The sequence below is a fragment of the Engraulis encrasicolus genome, chromosome 8 (genome assembly GCF_034702125.1).
Source record: "Engraulis encrasicolus isolate BLACKSEA-1 chromosome 8, IST_EnEncr_1.0, whole genome shotgun sequence".
NCBI lineage: Eukaryota > Metazoa > Chordata > Actinopteri > Clupeiformes > Engraulidae > Engraulis > Engraulis encrasicolus.
Genome location: NC_085864.1, coordinates 15,180,012 through 15,199,431, shown reverse-complemented (window position 1 = coordinate 15,199,431; position 19,420 = coordinate 15,180,012). Strand labels below are relative to the sequence as shown.

The 19,420-nt window shown below is 42.8% G+C and overlaps 1 protein-coding gene across 1 annotated transcript in view; it reads left to right on the top strand.

The window, feature by feature from the left end:
* The first annotated feature begins 11,507 nt into the window (after positions 1–11,507).
* The window catches only part of pitrm1 (pitrilysin metallopeptidase 1), a 17,290-nt gene continuing 9,377 nt past the window's right edge, over positions 11,508–19,420 (top strand). The window contains exons 1-12 of the mRNA XM_063205043.1: positions 11,508–11,691; positions 12,298–12,397; positions 13,542–13,648; positions 14,157–14,237; positions 14,658–14,728; positions 15,005–15,119; positions 15,667–15,763; positions 15,982–16,142; positions 16,515–16,641; positions 18,371–18,459; positions 18,615–18,743; positions 19,057–19,170. Coding sequence (XP_063061113.1) covers positions 11,645–11,691; positions 12,298–12,397; positions 13,542–13,648; positions 14,157–14,237; positions 14,658–14,728; positions 15,005–15,119; positions 15,667–15,763; positions 15,982–16,142; positions 16,515–16,641; positions 18,371–18,459; positions 18,615–18,743; positions 19,057–19,170 — 1,238 coding nt within the window. The 5' untranslated portion in view covers positions 11,508–11,644. The remainder of the gene's footprint in view (positions 11,692–12,297; positions 12,398–13,541; positions 13,649–14,156; positions 14,238–14,657; positions 14,729–15,004; positions 15,120–15,666; positions 15,764–15,981; positions 16,143–16,514; positions 16,642–18,370; positions 18,460–18,614; positions 18,744–19,056; positions 19,171–19,420) is intronic.

The following is a 19,420-nucleotide window of genomic DNA, read 5'->3' as shown; positions in this document are numbered from 1 at the left end:
GTATAGTCATTTGGGGACATAGATAAGTAGAGCTGGGTATCATCCGCATAGCTATGGTAATTTATGGAGTTATTCTCGATAATGTGTCCCAGTGGCAACATATACAGATTGAACAGTAGTGGTCCCAGAATGGAGCCCTGGGGGACCCCACAATCCAGAGACATTGGTGATGAAGTATGTCTTCCAATGGCGACAAAAAAACTTCTTTGTTGTAAGTACGATTTTAACCAGTCGATCACTATGCCCGTAAAGCCAACCCAGTGTTCCAGTCTATGTAGTAGTATAGAATGATTAACTGTATCGAAAGCAGCACTCAAATCAAGAAGTACCAAGACGGATGATTTGCCAGCATCAGAATTCAATCTTATGTCATTCATAACTTTAATAAGAGCTGTTTCAGTGCTGTGGTAGGCACGGAAACCTGATTGAAACTTATCAAAATAGCTATTAGAGATTAGAAAAGCAGTTAATTGGTTAAAAACAATTTTCTCTATTATTTTACCCATGAATGGTAGATTGGATATGGGCCTATAGTTGTTTAGTACCAGTGCATCCAGGTTGTTCTTTTTCAGTAAGGGTTTCACAACTGCTTCTTTCAGACAGCCTGGGAATATGCCTGTTTGTAGTGAGGTGTTGATGATCTGAAGTACATCTGATGATATTAGATTTAAGATGGATTTGAAGAAGGCTGTTGGTAAAATATCTAAGTCAGATGTAGAGGAGCTAAGACTTTGTACCGTTCTATTAAGAATGTCCACATCAACTAAATGAAAATTTCTCATGAGGTTAGGATTTAACTTCACCATAGCAAGCTGGTCTGAATCTTGGGTCGGTTGCACATGTGTGAGTATGTTTGCACGTATTTTTTCAATCTTTCCTTTGAAAAAGGATGCGAACTCATTGCATTTGCTGACTGAGAGGAACTCAGAGGGCATTAGATTTGGGGGCCTTGCTAGCTTTTCCACAGTGCCAAACAGGACACGTGCATTATTAATATTTCTGTTAATTATGTCAGAGAAAAAAGATTGTCTAGCTTTAGAAATTTCTTGGTTGTATTTCGAGAGTGTGTGTTTATAGATTTGGTAGTGGACTTCAAGTTTGGATTTACGCCACTGTCTTTCAGCCCTCCTGCATTCTTGCTTTAGCAATATAACTGTGGGATTCTTTCTCCAAGGTGCTTTTTCACGTCCCACTGTTTTGATTTTTTCGGGGGCAATAACATCCATAATACGGGTCATCCTTGAATTAAAATTAACCATGAGATCATCTGCACTCTCTGAGGTTTGACTTTGGATCTCTGAAAGTGCTTGCTGAAAGAGTGAGGCTGTCTCACAGTTGATTATACGTTTTTTGACTGTAACAGATTCCCTTTGAACATGAGGGTACATAGAAACATCAGAAAAAATGCAGCAGTAATGGTCAGAAAAGCCATAGTCTTTGACACTAGCACAAGCATTAAGGCCTTTTGTTATTATTAGGTCTAAAGTGTGACCTTGGTTGTGTGTTGGTCCTGTTACATGCTGTGTGAGGCTAAAAATGTCAATAAGACTTAAAAAATCCTTAGCATAGACATTCTCTAAGTCGTCCACGTAAAAATTAAAATCGCCTGCTATAAACAAGCTATCATAGTTCACACAAACATTCGACAACAGCTCACCAAATTCCTCTAAGAAGAGTGGTGCAGAAAGTCTTGGAGGTCTGTAAATAGTCAATAACAGTATGTCAGAAGAACATTTTAGAACTGCAGCTAAGTATTCAAAAGATGAAAATTCACCTAGTGATGTCTTTTGACATTGAAACAGTGCCTTGAAAATAATTGCTATCCCCCCTCCCTGTTTATTCTGCCTTTCTGTACTAATGAAATTAAAGTGTGACGGAGTTGCTTCTATAAGTGTGATAGAGCTAGTGGATTTTTCCAGCCATGTTTCAGTTAAAAATAAAAAATCAAGGTTGTGGGTACAGATAAACTCATTGACAACAAAAGGCTTGTTCCTTAGAGATCTACTATTCTGTAAAGCTAATTTAGCATTGAGCATTGGAGGCATTTCCACTGTGGTAGTGAGTTTTTTTTGGGACAAGTCTGAGATTTCCCATGCTTGCCGTCTTGGGGGAATGTATGCGTGTCCTCAAGAGACCTCGTTTTGTTGTTAGAACTGGAATAAGATTGTCCACGGGTCCCCTTATCTGCTTATTTTCAAAACAACTGTTACTATGTGGGTAGGGACCCAGTTGATATCAGACTGTGCTTTCAACCATGTCATCCTCACTGATACTACTGTACTCCAGAGCACAGACAGGTGGTTGTGGGGCCTTGCCTTTTTTGGGTGCAGTCATGGATGGAAGTATCCTTTTAGATTTTGGGGTAGAATGAGGTTGACCTTGAGAAATATCCGCATAGGAGGCTTGGTAGGAATGTCTGGGGGTAGAGAAGGTAGATCTGGCATAGGGGAGTAGTCTCGCCATAGTTTCTGGAAATCTCAGTCTGGGAGATGAAGATGGTGTTTCGTCGTTCCGGGAAGGTTGTGATTCCATTGGTGATTGCATTTTGTCGCCGTTGCCAGGGCTTGCTGGTGGCTGCGTTTCGCCACATCTGGGGGGTGAGTTTGGTTTTGAGGAAACCACATTTCCTATTTCCTGTGTGGACAGTCGCTTTTTGGCAGACCTGGGAGGTGGAATTGGTGATGCCAATGGCATTTTGCCAGTCCGACAAGGAGGTGAACACTTGATCTCCGGCGAGCGGCTTGCTGCCAGTTTCTGTGACAGATCTTCCAGCTGTTCCGAAAGCTGGTTCAGTTTGTGGCGAGTTCTGTGTGTTCCGTTGTTTTCCACTTGAGCAGAGAGGGACTTGGCTACGTCATCTGTGTGTGTGCTTTCGCCAGTCTGTGGCTCAGTTTGCACACTTACAGGCACAGAGGGCTTGTTGAAATGCCCCTGTGTCTGAGTGGATACAGATACAGGCCGCTTATCAGCGCCCAAGGTCTCAATGCTGTAAACCAACTGGTCTGTCAGCACTTTGGCGCCGGTCCAACTCAGTTCTGCACTGTTTTTTTTTAAAAGTACAGTGCGTCTCCAGAAACGGTCGAAATTGTCAACAAAGCTGATACCGTTGGATCTGCATGTCCTTGACAGCCATGTGTTTAAGCAATTTAATCTCGAAAACGCAAAGTCGCGATAGCATGGTGCTGGTATTGGCCCGCTGATGAAGAATGGAATTTTCAGATCTTTTAGAGTTGAAAATAAGTCATTAAAATCCTTTTTGACAGTTATTTGCTCTTTGAACAGATCCGCTGCCCCACAGTGAACAACAAGGCGATCAATAGATCTGTGGTCAGACACCAATTGTGGGATACTGTCCTTGGTCTCACGTACGGATGCATGGGGCAGACAGGACACTTTAAAAGTTCCATTTCCGATATTTTTCACACTCAGATCACCAACAACAAGTGTTGTAGGAGAGGCAGGCAGCTGCCGTCTAACTTTGTTCTTGTTATTCCAATGCGGTGTACGTTCAGTTTTTATTCTGGGAGCAACTGGTTCCACTTGTTCAAGGCACTCAAATCGATTTTGAAGTTTTATGGGCTGCCCTGAAAAAGTTGGTCTGGCAGCAGCAGACCGCACTGGTGTTGAAGTTAGTATTTTATCTCTGTTTTTGGGTCGAGCCCCTTTGCTTTCCCAATAGTGAGTAGGCCTACTCACATTTTGCTTTGCGAAGCTTTTGCCAGGTGTTTCGTCCAGCGTCACAAATGTCACATCAGCCGGTCGTTGGTCTGCTTTTGCATTTGCGGCACCTGTTTCAGGACTTCCTTCAGTCTTTGATAGGCGATCACCCAGTAAGGATTCCAGGGCAGAAATCCGTTGTTCCAGCAGTATCCATTTTTTGGACTGTCGTTGTCGCATTTTGTTATTGTTTCAGCTCGGCAATTTTTTTGACTTCTAGGTTCTCTTGTGAAAAACACTAATGTATGAATAAAATCCTCTGTTGTTCTTCTCTAAACTTGTTAAAAACTGTGTATATGGCAAATAAAATCCAAGATATAGTGTGAAAAAAAAAAAAAAAAAAAAAAAAAAAAAGTAAAGAAATTGAAGTTAGGCAGGAGCAAAGCAGAAAAGCGACCTACTCGCTTGAGTAGGAGGAGCACATATATATATAAATATGTACTTCGTGTCTTTGTCTTTGTGTCAGGGACGGGGTATAGAAGGCTGCAGAAATGTCCCATCTCTCTCTCTCGCTCTCGTGTCAATTTATGTGATTTATTAGTCATTGCCCAACTACAGCCTGCCTCAGACTAGCTTTATAGGCCTATGCCACATGTACACCATACATTTACGTATGCAGTACAGATGGAGAATAGGGTCTGAAAGAGGGCATGCACATTGTGTGCACCCTGAAGTAGTTTCTCTCTCTCTCTCTCTCTCTCTCTCTCTCTCTCTCTCTCTCTCTCTCTCTCTCTCTCTCTCTCTCTCTCTCTCTCTCTCTCTCTCTCTCTCTCTCTCAGCATATGGGTTATTTAGGAGTGAAAGTGACACTTCTGCAAAATGACAAGTAGAATGGGTGTCTGCTCATATGTTAATAATGACATACGCCAGAAGAATTCTCACACTGTAAATTTAATAACACTGAGGGAGAGGAAAAGGGTGAAAAAAGGAATCCAGGCAGAGCGAGAAAGAGACAGAGAGGCCAGAAACCTGCTGTCCATCACGGCCTCACACACATACGCCCACACACACACACACACTCATGCATGCACTCGGTCAAGTAAGTTCACATGCAAGTTCACATATGCAGACATGCCTGCATACAGACACACATGCATGCACATGCAAACAAATATCCATGCACATCCACACACACACACACTGGTATTTGCAGGCACACATTTACATTCACACACCTATACGCATGCACGCACATACACGTGCACGTACGCACACGCTTGCACACACATGCACGCACACACGCACACGCGCACACGCACACACACACACACACACACACACACACACACACACACACACACACACACACACACACACACACACACACACACAGGGCCGGTTCTGGCTTATTTGGCGCCCTAGGCGAGTTTGAGTTCTGGCAGCCCACCCCCCCCACTTTTTTATACCTTACAGAACACAAGAGTAATACCGGTAGTAAGCTTAACTAAATAGCATCAAGAACAATAACTGTTTTGCATCAAATGGATTTCTGGTTCTTTTGGACAGCCGACCAACACATCAGATTGAGTCGCATGAAAGTACCTTCACTGTGTGGTGTCTTGGATGTAATGGTGGTGGTGCCCCCAACCCCAGATGAGAGGGAGGTTATCAATGTGTTTGAATTGTAAAATGGAATTGAAATGCCAGGAGAGTGGTACAGTACATTTGCATGTCAAATGCATGTGTAGACAATAGGCCTACCAAGGAGATCTACACTACCTACAGCATCACAAAGCATGGTAGCGTAACAATTTTAATGAGCTACACATTTGTGCTGTCTATGATTCCAAACCAATTTCATTTCTGTACTGGAAATAGTGGTGCATTTGTGAGTAGGAGAATGAGAAGGGGGCTATCTATGTGTTTGAACCGGAGGGACAGGGTGAGAGAAAGGGAGAAAAGCTGTCACGCTTTTGAATTTCATAATATACAAAATATAGTAAATAGCCTCACTTGTCTGCAATACTACATCACTCAGCATGAAAACATGCTGTGCGTGGTTCTCTTACATGATTAATGTAGGCCTATATGTCATTCTGGTCTGGAAACAATGTTTTTTTTAAGCTTACAACAAGCAGGTAATTCATTCAAGTGGATGGAAGGAGATATGGCAGCTAAACTTGTTTTAAACATGGCACCAGTCTTACTTTACATTGCTGGTCAACCTAAGCAAGTATTATGATGTCAGGTGGGTATTAGTGAGTATAGGCTACTAACAGCTACTTTACTGGATTTCATTGCATGGCATACTTGGCTAATGTTAGCATGCTAACTAGCGATTTCTCAGATCAAAAGCAAAGCTCTTTTTCCCTCTAATTCCAAACTAGCCTCATAACTATTAGGCTTTACATTACCACAAACGGTTGCTGATTAAACCACATACTTCCAAAACACCCTCTGCAACTCCTGCATCATGCAATGACTGGTTTAATGAGAACATAACAATTCTCCACCCAGCAGAGCCGCATTGCTGTTCGCGCTTGCCCTCTGTCTCTCGAATGAGTCTCCAAATTCAAAATAGATCGCACGCTGTCACTCGTCCCGCCCCCTTTCTCAGGACTGTCTGTTTATTGGTTCACAGACTTCCCAGAGACAGTTGAAAGCGATATTACTATTGGTTGCGACTTCATAAAAAAAACCTCCATATCGCAAAATTACGCATCGGAGAGCGCCATTTCGGCGCTCCTTCTTCACATTGCGCTCTAGGCGACCGCCTAGCCGGCCTATGCTTATAACCGGCCCTGCACACACACACACACACACACACACACACACAATGAGACAGAGATGTAGGGATAGAGAAAGTGGCAGACAGAGGTAGAGAGAGAAAGCGACATCCACAGTGACAAAAGTAACCACACTACAGCACCGTCTTGGACCGGCCTGAACAGAACAGAGAAATATTGGGGAAAAACAATGACGAGATGCACATACAATCAACAACAATAACTGCCATTTTTTTTTGACAAAGAAGGAATTTCAATTTTGACTGTAGGTCATATATATGAGGAGGACCCAGCAACATTGTACAGTATAGGCCTATAACAGTCAAAACATACACAAAATTGGCTATTTTGCTTGAATAACTTTTATTTTATGTAGATAACTTTTAAAACTTTTATTTAAAAATAATGTTGACTGTCATTTACAGACTGACATGAAAGCCTCCCTTCTGATTGCAAATCCTTTCAAATGAGCTTCCTTGTCTACACCAGTCGTTCCCAACCTATGGGTCAGGACCCCCCTTATGGGTCGCCAAAGATCCACAGGGGGTCGCGGAGCCCTCTTGATTTTAAGGGGTTTCGTTTTAAATATATATAGCCCATGTTGAATAAAAGACAAAGCATTTAACTAATAAATGCATAGACGTAACAAATTGTAAAAGCTACATTAAACATGTATTCTATATTTGACCAAAGACGAATTGAGGAATAAAATAACTAAAATAAGTTATCGCAGGAAACGGAGGGCATCTTGTGACTCCGTCTCGTGCGGGCGCTCGCGTGGTTGGGTCACCAAAGCTTAACATAGTAAAAACATGGGTCCCCTAAGAAAAAGGTTGGGAACCACCGATCTACACTAAATCCATTCTCATTCATGTTGATTCATTTCAGTTGCCAAATAACGCCACACAATGTTGTACCACATTGATTTCCTTCCAGAGTTCCCTGTTTTTACATGCGTTATGCGCATGCTGGCTGCCAAAAATGAGATAGCAGACATAGTGCAAGGATACCCTCTGGAAAAGAAAAAAATGAGGAAAATGAAGAAAAATGCAGAATAATGTGATTTATCTCCACAAAGGCACCAAGCAGGTGTGGGGGAGACTAAGACAGAGCTGTATCTGCCTACTGAGACAAAGCAATTACAAAACAATTTCCCCATTTGGATCTGCAGCCAGGGAGATATGACACCTGTATTGCACCGTGACTGGAAAGGCTGGACGTGTGCATCTTAAATTGAGCATGAAGGTAAAAGCTATAAAACGTTACAGATGGATTTTTTTTTTATTTATTTTTTTACAAATTGTAAAAATAAAGCAGCTTGTTTCTGTAAAGTTGGATGTCCATATTTTTATTTATTTGCACATGGGGAATGCCTCTTAGATGCAACATCTAATTTTCAGTAGGGTCCCCTTGAAACTGGACAATACAGACTCATTCAAACAGCAGCCTCTTCGTTCCCCCACCTCTACATCCCCGATAGCAATACATTTGTGTCATTCACCACAACCACACAATGTTTGAGCTCATTACAGACTTGCCTTCAAAAACAGAGTTCTGTTAAGTCAATAGGCTAAAGTCTTCTTTTAATTAACCATAGCCATCAGGCACTTTGATAAGCCTCTTAAATATAAACAGGCTTTTATCAACATAGAGCGGAACCAAGAAAAGCAAATGTCATTTAGTTCTGCCTCATGTTTGTAATCAGTGATGGGCAAAATGGATTCATTATTTATGATGCAGTGCCACATATTGCAAATGACCTTACCTGTCCACACAGGTGATCATTTAACCAGCGAACCACCTGGCTGAATTGGACAGGTAAAACCAAGTCATTTGGAACATGTGGAAATATATTGTAATCGAATGAATGAATCTATTTTGTCCATCACGGTTTGTAATACAGTTATGACCAGGCTTGGGGATTAACACATTACAAAAGCAATTCATTACTGTCATGCACTAGTTTTTTTTTTACTGTGACAGAGTAACTTCATGTAAGGCAGGTGTCACCAACGTGGTGCCCGCGGGCGCCAGGTAGCCCTCCAAGAGCTTCTGAGGTGCCCACCAAGGATGTTAATAAATAGGGATGACTACAAGGATGTTAATAAATAGGGATGACTACAAGATTTTAGTCACAGTTCAGGTTTTTCTTCATTTAAACATGAGATTATTTCTTTATAACCTGTAAAGAATACTTCTTTATAACCTATCAGCAAATACTCATTCGATCATAGTGTGATTTCTAGAAGAATGTCAAGACGTAGAGGATTTCGAACGAACAAGTAGCCCGCGGGTAGCCATCACTAGCCCTCGGGTAGCCCTTGGTAGCCCTCCGATGCAAAAAGGTTGGGGACCCCTGATGTAAGGCATTACGGGGGTGGGGCTGTAATGTATAGGCCTAATAGTTACAATGTAACAAGTTTCAACATATTTTAGTGCAACCTGGATTTTGGTTCAGAAAGAAGCTGCTACTTTTTAGTCTGCAGTAACACCTCCTGGATTGGTGAAAAAGTCATGAGTTTGATTTACACAGTAAATGGCCAGATCCTATATATTTTGATGAGAGAAGGTCTAAGTAAAGTAATGCAAAAGTAATATCTTACATTTTAAATATAGTAACATTGTAATGTAAAGGATTATTTTGAAAATACAGTAACATATAATCAGTAATGCATTACATTTTTGAGTAACTTGCCCAACACTGGATATGACAAGCCAGGCCTACTTAGATATCAAAGAAAAGATACACTATAAAGTATTCACTAAACTGCCTTAACTCCCGTATGATCTTAACTGCCATCCCATTCCTAGCCCATCGGATTCAATATGATATCAGTCCACCTTTTGCCTATAACCTAGACTATATACCTACGGTATATACATATAACAGTTCTATATACTGTCAATGGTTTTAACTCATCTGGGAAGGAATGCCCACAAGGTTGAGGAGTGTGTTTATGGTAAAAAAAAAAGTTTATAAAAGCACATTGGAGCGGTCACACACTGATGTTGGTCGAGAAGGCCTGGCTCTCAGTCTCCGCTCTAATTCATCTGAAAGGTGTTCTATTGGGTTCAGGTTAGGACTGGACAGTCAAGTTCATCCATACTTCTTTATGGACCTTGCTTTGTGCACTGTTGGAAGAGGAAGTGGCATGCCCCAGACTCTTCCCACAACTTTGGGAGCATGGAATTGTCCAAAATGTTTCGGTATACTGAAGCATAGTAAAGAAGTGCATAGCAGAACTGAGTACTCCAACCCCCCATATGCAGGGGTGAATTAAAGACCGGACCTACCAGGCCCAGGCCCAGGGGGCCAGAGGCCCCAAACGGCCAGGCCAACTTGGCCCCCGTGGCCGCCACCTAAACAACCAACAAAACAACAACAACAAAACCTCCTTCGCGATTAATCATAAGCTGCTTCTTTCCAGGGTGCTTCATATGCCATACAAGCAGTGGTATAGTCTACATAGAACGCGGGTATACTGAGTATATCCACAAATTTCAGAGATTTTAGTATACCCACTTAAAATTAATTGATCCATTATTTTGAATGGGACAAATACAGTATACCCACTTCAAAAAATGCTCAAGTATACCGTATACCATCATAAAAAAGTAGACTACACCACTGCATACAAGATCCTACTCACACACACACACACACACACATACACGCGCACACACGCACGCACGCACACACACTCACACTCACACTTACACACAGACTCACACACACACACACACACACACACACACACACACACACACACACACACACACACACACGGTTTACTTCTTTATTTGGAAGTAAACTGTGTGTGTGTGTGTGTGTGTGTGTGTGTGTGTGTGTGTGTGTGTGTGTGTGTGTGTGTTTATTAAGTGTACACACACACACACACACACACACACACACACACACACACACACACACACACACACACACACACACACACACACACACACACACACACACACACACACACACACACACACACGTTCTGGGAGTGCTCTGTCAAGTCAAGCATGGTAGTGGGACTCACATGGTGGGGCTACATGAATGCCGTCAACATTAGAAAGCTGAATTTCACCAAAAGAAACATGCATGTCAACATGGAGGCTGTGGCTTTTGAAGCGGATCAATATCCTCTTTATAGGATTTTATGACATTGTTGGCTGTATTTTGAATTATTTGGAGTGAACAGTAAATGTGGTACAAGTTGTACGCCGGCTACTGTTCATTATAGTCCCAAAGTGAAATTTCTTTAATATTGTCCCATGAAAAGAGATGCTTACAAATGCACAGAAATCTGAGGGATGTAGCCTACTCACTTATGACTTGACTTGACACTTCACTGGGGTCGGGACCTCGTTTGGGGTTGTCAGGACTTCATATTCCATATTCTCTTGGAAACACCATTTAAAATCTTAGACCATCATAAATATTGATTTAATACCCTGACCTACAACTTATACAGTAGGCAATAGCAGTCATGTTTTTAGTTTTGTCATGCAAAAAAGTGTAGGCCTATGGGATCCCCAGAAATCTGGGATGTCAAAATGGGGTTTCATGCTAAAAAAAGGCTCACTAGCATTCACTCAGGTCTCCAAAATACTAAAGTACGGTAGTCTACTAAAAATAAAAAATAAAAACAATCAAGAAAAAAAACCTACTAATCTCTTAGCCTATAGCTACACACTCGCTTTGTAATTGTGGTGACTGCGTATTTGAAGCTGCAAATAGATGGTGAAATGCTTAGATTTGCAGATTTAAAAGCCAACTAAACACTTAATTTGTTAGACAAGCTTTAGCCTATATGCCTAACTGACTGCTCTGACTGTTCTTGCTCTGTGCGAGCGTGCGTGTGTGCGTATTTGGAGACTCCTGTGTTTTGCCTCTGACGCCACCACGTTCAAAACGTCTTGCGTCATCAACATGCGACTTTGACAGCAAAACAACGTGACAAGTGAAGAATGACTTTTTCGTAATGAATGTACTGAACTTTGCGGCCGTTTCTGTGGATTACATCAGTTTTACAAGCACCCACGACATTGCTGGGAGGAGAATGAAGCTATAGCTATTTGTGTTGTTTGTGTATTGATATAGTGTTAAGTGTTTTTGCCTATCTCAGTGCACAAGTTTTCTTTTAGAGGTCGGAGTTGGCGAGAGAAAGGGATTGAGAGAACCAGCGAGAGATTGAAAGATGTTCAAATACGGAGCGAGGTTGTATCGTCGCTTCCGTGACTTAAGGTAAGAGTCTCCTCTCTCACACACTTTGTGGAAGTGTCTGTAGCTGCTACTCTCTCTCTCTCTCTCTCTCTCTCTCTCTCTCTCTCTCTCTCTCTCTCTCTCTCTCTCTCTCTCTCTCTCTCTCTCTCTCTCTCTCTCTCTCTAAAAAAAACGTAGGCTACAGAAGCATTGGTTGCGTTATGTGTGTGTATCTGTGTCTGTCTGTGTCAGAGAGAGAGAAAGAGAGAGACAGAAAGAAAGAGAGATGAAGTTAAGCTCCAAGTCTTTTAATAAAACGACCTGGTTAGAATGAACGAGATTGTGCAGAAAAGTTGCATTGTGTGTCTGTTACATACTACACTACACAATACTACACATTACACAGCATGCAATACAGTACAGGTTGGTGGGGGCCGTAATTAACCAGTGCCACCCCAGTCCCCAAGAATGGCGATTGCATTGTGTGTGTGTGTGTGTGTGTGTGTGTGTGTGTGTGTGTGTGTGTGTGTGTGTGTGTGTGTGTGTGTGTGTGTGTGTGTGTGTGTGTGTGTGTGTGTGTGTGTGAGTGATCAATTTTGAAAAGTGTGGGCTTTCATAAGAAGTAAAATGTGTGTGTGTGTGTTAAAGTGTTGTAGGTCGATGTCGGAGTTCGTCTTTGTCTTCAGCTCCAGAGAGAGCGCTGCAATACTCCATCGGACAGAAGATTCATGGATTCACCGTCACTGAGGTGGCAGGACTGTGTGTGTGTGTGTGTGTATGTGTGTGTATGTGTGTGTGTGTGTGTGGCAGTTGTGGAACGGTTAAGGAGATGGGCTTTAGATCAGAGGGTTGCCGGTTCAAAACTCACCCTTCCCTTCCATGGCTGAAGTGCCCTTGATCAAGGCACCACTCTGCTCCAGGGAGGGACTGTACCCAATACACTGTAAATAACTAAGTTGCCTTGGAGAAAAGCATCAGCTAAGTGTAATGTGAAAGCCCTGACACAGCACACAGTGCTCACTGCACACAACACATTTGCATTGATGCCTTGCCAGTGCAAGGAGGCAGTCCCAAATGGGGTCCCCCTTATTCAAAGTAAACAAACCTGTGCCCCTATCACTAGCAATGCCATGACAACAAACTGTATTACGTTAAATTAGATTACACTTAGCTGACACTTTTTATCCAAAGCGACTTAAAGTTCTTTACAGGGTATTTGTTACAGTCCCTGGAACAGTGTGTGGGGTTATAGTTGCCTTGCTCAAGGGCACTTCAGCCATGGAGTGAGATAGGGAGTGGAAGGGTGGGATTCGAACCTGCAACCCTCTGATCTGAAGCCCATCTCCTCCGCAATCTAATACCACCTCAACAAACCCATGCCCTCCATTAGTGTTGGTATTAGTCTTCAGGTAGCCATTTGTAGTCTTTTGTTCCATTGAGACTGGCTGTGAATGGCTATGGCTATGAATGGATTGATGTCTGTGTGCGTGTGTGTGTGTGTGTTATTAATGTGTGTGTATTAATACATGTTAATTACGTAATGTGTGTAAATTAAAGTGTGTGTGTGTGTGTGTGTGTGTGTGTGTGTGTGTGTGTGTGTGTGTGTGTGTGTGTGTGTGTGTGTGTGTGTGTGTGTGTGTGTGTGTGTGTGTGTGTGTGTGTGTGTGTGTGTGTCAGGTCCGTCTCATTCACTGTGTGTGTTATTAATGTGTGTGTATTAATACATGTTAATTACGTAATGTGTGTAAATTAAAGTGTGTGTGTGTGTGTGTGTGTGTGTGTGTGTGTGTGTGTGTGTGTGTGTGTGTGTGTGTGTGTGTGTGTGTGTGTGTGTGTGTGTGTGTGTGTGTGTGTGTGTGTGTGTGTGTGTGTGTGTGTGTGTGTCCATCAAGGTGACCTCTGTTCCTGATCTTTTCCTCACTGCCGTCAAACTTGAGCATGACGCCACTGGAGCAAAATATCTTCACGCGGCCCGCGATGATGCTAACAACCTCTTCAGGTAGCCATTTACCGTATGGTCTTTTCTCCCATTGAAACCCATTATTGTAAGATGTGGCTATTGAACTACAAATGGCCCAAAATGGTCACCGAAGTTGCACTTGAGAAAGGACGAAGGTCCGAAACGTCGTGCAAATAAATCACTGGGAGCATTAACAGTGTTGCGGACTTCTATAATTTATTCCAAAATGGTCACCAACAATGTGTGTGTGTGTAGTGTCCAGTTCAGCTCTACTCCTATGGATAGCACTCGTGTGCACTACTAAACAATGGTGTGTGTGTGTGTCTCTGTGTGTGTGTGTGTGTGTGTGTGTGTGTGTGTGTGTGTGTGTGTGTGTGTGTGTGTGTGTGTGTGTGTGTGTGTGTGTGTGTGTGTGTGTGTGTGTGTGTGTGTGTGTGTAGTGTCCAGCTCCGCACCACTCCTATGGATAGCACTCGTGTGCACTACTAAACAATGGTGTGTGTGTGTGTGTGTGTGTGTGTGTGTGTGTGTGTGTGTGTGTGTGTAGTGTCCAGCTCCGCACCACTCCTATGGATAGCACCGGGGTGCCTCACATTTTGGAACACACCGTCCTCTGCGGCTCTGAACGGTGAGTGGGTGGGTGAGTGAGTGTGTGTGTGTGTGTGTGTGTGTGTGTGTGTGTGTGTCTGTCTGTCTGTCTGTCTGTCTGTCTGTCTGTCTGTCTGTCTGTCTGTCTGTCTGTCTGTCTGTCTGTCTGTCTGTCTGTCTGTCTGTCTGTCTGTCTGTCTGTCTGCATGCGTACGTGCATGCATGCATTATTGTAAATGTGTGTGGGTGCGACTCTGAATGGGGTGTGTGTGTGTATGTGTGTGCTCTCTACGACATTGTGATACTTGACTGTACTGTATTGTTACTCTCTCTCTCTCTTTCTCTCTGTCTCTCTCTCTCTCTCTCTCTCTCTCTCTTGCTAGCTCTCTCTCTCTCTCTCTTTCTCCCTCTTTCATGCACTATCTATCTATCTGTAACTATCTATCTATCTATCTATCAGGTTTCCGTGTCGTGATCCCTTCTTCAAGATGCTCAACAGATCCCTCTCTACGTTCATGAACGCATTCACAGGTGTGTGTGTGTGTGTGTGTGTGTGTGTGTGTGTGTGTGTGTGTGTGTGTGTGTGTGTGTGTGTGTGTGTGTGTGTGTGTGTGTGTGTGTGTGTGTGTGTGTGTGTGTGTGTGTGTGTGCGCTCGTGTGTGCGCTCGTGTGTGCGCTCGTGTGTGCGCTCGTGTGTGCGTCTTGGTGTGCGTCTTGGTGTGCGTGTGTATGTATGTGTGTGTGTGGGTGAATCTTTGTGTGGCATATCTCTTGATGCATATGTACTGTTTCTCTTTCTCTCCATAGCCAGTGACTACACCATGTATCCCTTCTCCACCCAGAACCCCAAAGACTTCCAGAATCTTCTCTCTGTCTACCTGGACGCCGTCTTCTTCCCCTGCCTAAGAGAACAAGACTTCTGGTAACACTCAGTGTGTGTGTGTGTCTGTGTCTGTGTGTGTGTGTGTGTGTGTGTGTGTGTGTGTGTGTGTGTGTGTGTGTGTGTGTGTGTGTGTGTGTGTGTGTGTGTGTGTGTGTGTGTGTGTGTGTGTGTTTCAGCCTACCTGGACGCCATCTTTTTCCTCTGTTTAAGAGAACTAGACTTTAGTGGAGAGACAGAAAGTCCGAGAGAGAGAGCGCTCGAGAGAGTGTGAGAGTTTTCTTCGAGAGCTCTCCTGGCTGTGCACGTTGCCATAGTTCAAAGCCTCCACCTCATCATTAGCGTCATCGAACCGCATCAAAACAGCTTCATCAACTTCATCAAAACAGATATTACATATCTGATGACTGATATTCATATACAGATATCCTGATATATTGCGATATATTGCTGATATTTTCTCAGTAGTCTTGTAGTGCAGAATTTTGAAGAATTGATATATTGGTAGTGACAGGCTGGTATTGGTATATAGTGTGATATATTGTGATGTATTGGCAATCTTTTGTGGTGTTTTATGATGTATTGACAGGCAGGAGGGATGGCGCTTGGAGAACGCAGACACGCAGGATCCCTCATCCCCTCTGGTCTTCAAAGGGGTGGTCTTTAACGAGATGAAGGGAGCATTCGTAAGGACAGACACACATCACACACACACACACACACACACACACACACACACACACACATCAAAATACACACACGCAAATACACACACGCACGCACGCCAAAATACACATGCACGCACACCAGTAGTATCTTTTTATCATTTGCTACAGAAAATAATGTGGGTGCTGGGTGTAAAACAATAATGATAAATGTTAATTGTATTGTTTTTTCCTTGTAGTCAAATAATGAGCAGTTGTATGCTCAGCACCTCCAAAACTTGCTGTTACCGGACCACACATATGCCCACGTGTCTGGAGGGGAACCGTTAGCCATCACAGACCTGACCTGGCAACAGCTGAAGGAGTTTCATCAGACACACTATCACCCCAGCAACGCAAGGTAACACTGATCTGAGATCAGAGCTCTTTGGGCCTATGTGGGCCTAAAATAAAAGAACTGGGATATTTTGGAGGCTTCCCTGAGCCTTCCTAATGTGCTCATTTAATGGCATGAAAGTTGCCTGCCAGGCCCTGCCGTGGCCAACCGATAGGGCACTCACCTGCTACGCAGCTGACCTGGGTTCGATTCCCGGCCCGGGTCCTTTGCCGACCCTTCTTCCGGTTCCTGTCCACCTCTCACACTGTCCTATCAAATAAAGTCGATAAAGACAAAAACAAAAACAAAAGTTGCCTGACTATAATTTTCTACAATTTATAGCGGTCACACGACAGTAGTAATTATTAACTACTATTAAATTGTATTACTCCACAGGTTTTTCACATATGGAGATCTGCCATTGGAGCAGCACCTGCAGCAGATAGAGGAGGAGGCTCTCTCTCGATTCCAGAAGATACAGCCTGACACGGCCGTGCCCGCACAGTCACCATGGAACACACCGGTACACACACATACAGTAGTGCTGATATGTTTACATACCCCAGCAGAATATTCGCTTTCTCTGCGATTTCTCACAAAATATGAAGGATTACAAAAAAACTTTTTTTTCACTCATTGCTAGTGTCTGGCTTAAGACATTTATTACAAATTTTCTGTGATTCCTCTTTCTAAAGCATGATCACAACCCAAACTACCCAAATTACCCTCTTCAGAAGTTTACATACCCTAGTTTCTGATGCTGAATATGGCCCTGTTTAACATCAAGGACCGCTCTAAATTGTTTGTGGTAGTTGTGGATAAGGCTCTTAATGTTCTCAGATGACAAAACAGCACATTCTTCCTGGCAAAATGGTTGTTTCCTATAATATCTTTGGGTGCCTTGCTGGAACCTGACATTTGAGGTTTCCCCTGAGTGGCTTAATGATGTTGAGATCAGGAGAGTGAGATGGTCGCTCAAAAACCTTCATTTTATTCTTTCTGAAGCTAATGATGGGTTGATTTGGCTTTCTGTGTCGAAAAATTGTCATGTTGTCACTGTTGGAATTTCACTTCAGAAATGCAATATGAGGGGGTTTGGTTGGAATCAAGCCATTGGGCAAGGGAATCATTGCATTGCAATGATCATTGCAAGAGAAATTGCTCAGGAGGCATAGGACAATCAAAAATAACTTCAGGTGAAATATAGGACAACATGAAAAAAATTTGTAAACTGTACAGCAAAGAGGCACTTGAGGAAAGATGGGCTGTTGGGGGTTGCCAGGAGAAAGCCATTACTACAAAAATGCAAACGTGTTATTTTGCATATGATACACCAAATAGCATAGTGAGAAGCATCAGAATGCCTGTGACAAAGTCATTTGGAAAAATGAGATCAACATGGAACTTTTTTCAGCCACTATTAACAGTACCATTTGGAGAACAGTCAACAGAGCCTATGATGAAAGTTACACCATCCCTTCTCTGAAACATGGTCATGGACCACTGATGTCATGGGGGCATTTGAGTTAAAAATGCACTATACTTTTGGTCCATACTCGCAGAATGATGAATACATTGCCCTGTGAAAAATACTGGAGGAAACTTGACACACATCAGCCTTGAAACTGCACATGGTCCATTGTTTGGACATGCCAACATGACAATATTTCAACACAGAAAGCCAAATCAATCCGTCATTAGCTTCAGAAAGAATAAAATGAAGTTTTTGAGCGACCGTCTCACTCTCCTGATCTCAACATCATTGAGCCACTCAGGGGAAACCTCAAATGTGAGGTTCCAGCAAGACACCCAAAAATATTATAGGAAACAACCATTCTGCCAGGAAGAATGTGCTGTTTTGTCATCTGAGAACATTAAGAGCCTTATCCACAACTACCACAAACAATTTAGAGCGGTCCTTGATGTTAAACAGGGCCATATTCAGCATCAGAAACTAGGGTATGTAAACTTTTGAACAGGGTCATTTGGGTAGTTTGGGTTGTAATCATGCTTTTGAAAGAGTAAACACAGAATATTGCTAATAAATGTCTTAAGACAGTCACTAGCAATGAGTGGAAAAAAAGGTTTTGTGTAATACTTCATATTTTGTGAGAAATGGGCAAGAAACCGTATATTCTGCTGGGGTATGTAAACATATGAGCACCACTGTATAATATATATCTGATATAAACGTGTGTGTGTAGAGTATGTGTGTGTGTGTGTGTGTGTGTGTGTGTGTGTGTGTGTTTCAGAGAGAAGCGAGTGTGTGCTGTGGACCCGATGCCATGGCTCCCGATCCCGCCAAGCAACACACACTCACAGTCAGCTACCTACTGGGAGAGTACGTCACACACACACACACACACACACACGCACACACACACACACACACACACACACACACACACACACACAAACACACATACACACGTTTCAGTTTTAAAAAGACATATTAATAATGAATAATTGTAATATTGTAATATTTGTTTTGTTTAGCATTACTGACGTGTTTGAGAGCTTCGTCCTGAATCTCTTGTCGTCGCTAATGGTGACGGGTCCCAACTCTCCGTTCTACCGCACACTGGTCGAACCCGGGATTGGCTCCGACTTCTCCTCCTTGGTGGGGTAAGACACACACACACACACACAGTGTGTGAGCTTAGGTATTATGGCAGTACGCATCAGGCTTCGCTGTGTGTGTGTGTGTATAGTGGCTGTGTGTGTGTGTGTATAGTGTGTGTGTGTGTGTGTATAGTGTGTGTGTGTGTGTGTGTGTGTGTGTGTGTATAGTGTGTGTGTGCGTACGTGTGTGTACGTGTGTGTGTGNGTGCGTATGCTGGCAGCACTCGTGTGGCTTTCCTTTTGCGTTGGTCTTGAGGGGATCTCTAATGTGTGTGTGTGTGTGTGTCTGTGTGTGTGTGTGTGTGTGTGTGTTTAGGTATGATGGCAGTACGCGTAATGCATCCTTTAGCGTTGGTCTTCAGGGGATATCCGTGGATGACGCAGATCGCGTGAAGCGAATCATTGACGAGACCGTAGATGACATCATAGTGTAAGCCAACCCTCCCCCATATTAAAACAAAAAAAAATATTCTGTGTGATTTATATATTAGTTCATGTTTAGTGATGGTTTTGAATAATCGACACAAGTACATGCTCCACAAAGATTAATGTGCATTAGAACGTAATACGTATGTATTGGCACGTAATTGACTGTTACTAAGTATTCATTAATGATTATCATCTATTAAAATATACGGTAACACTTTATTTTAGCTATTAGCACTAATACATACAATGTT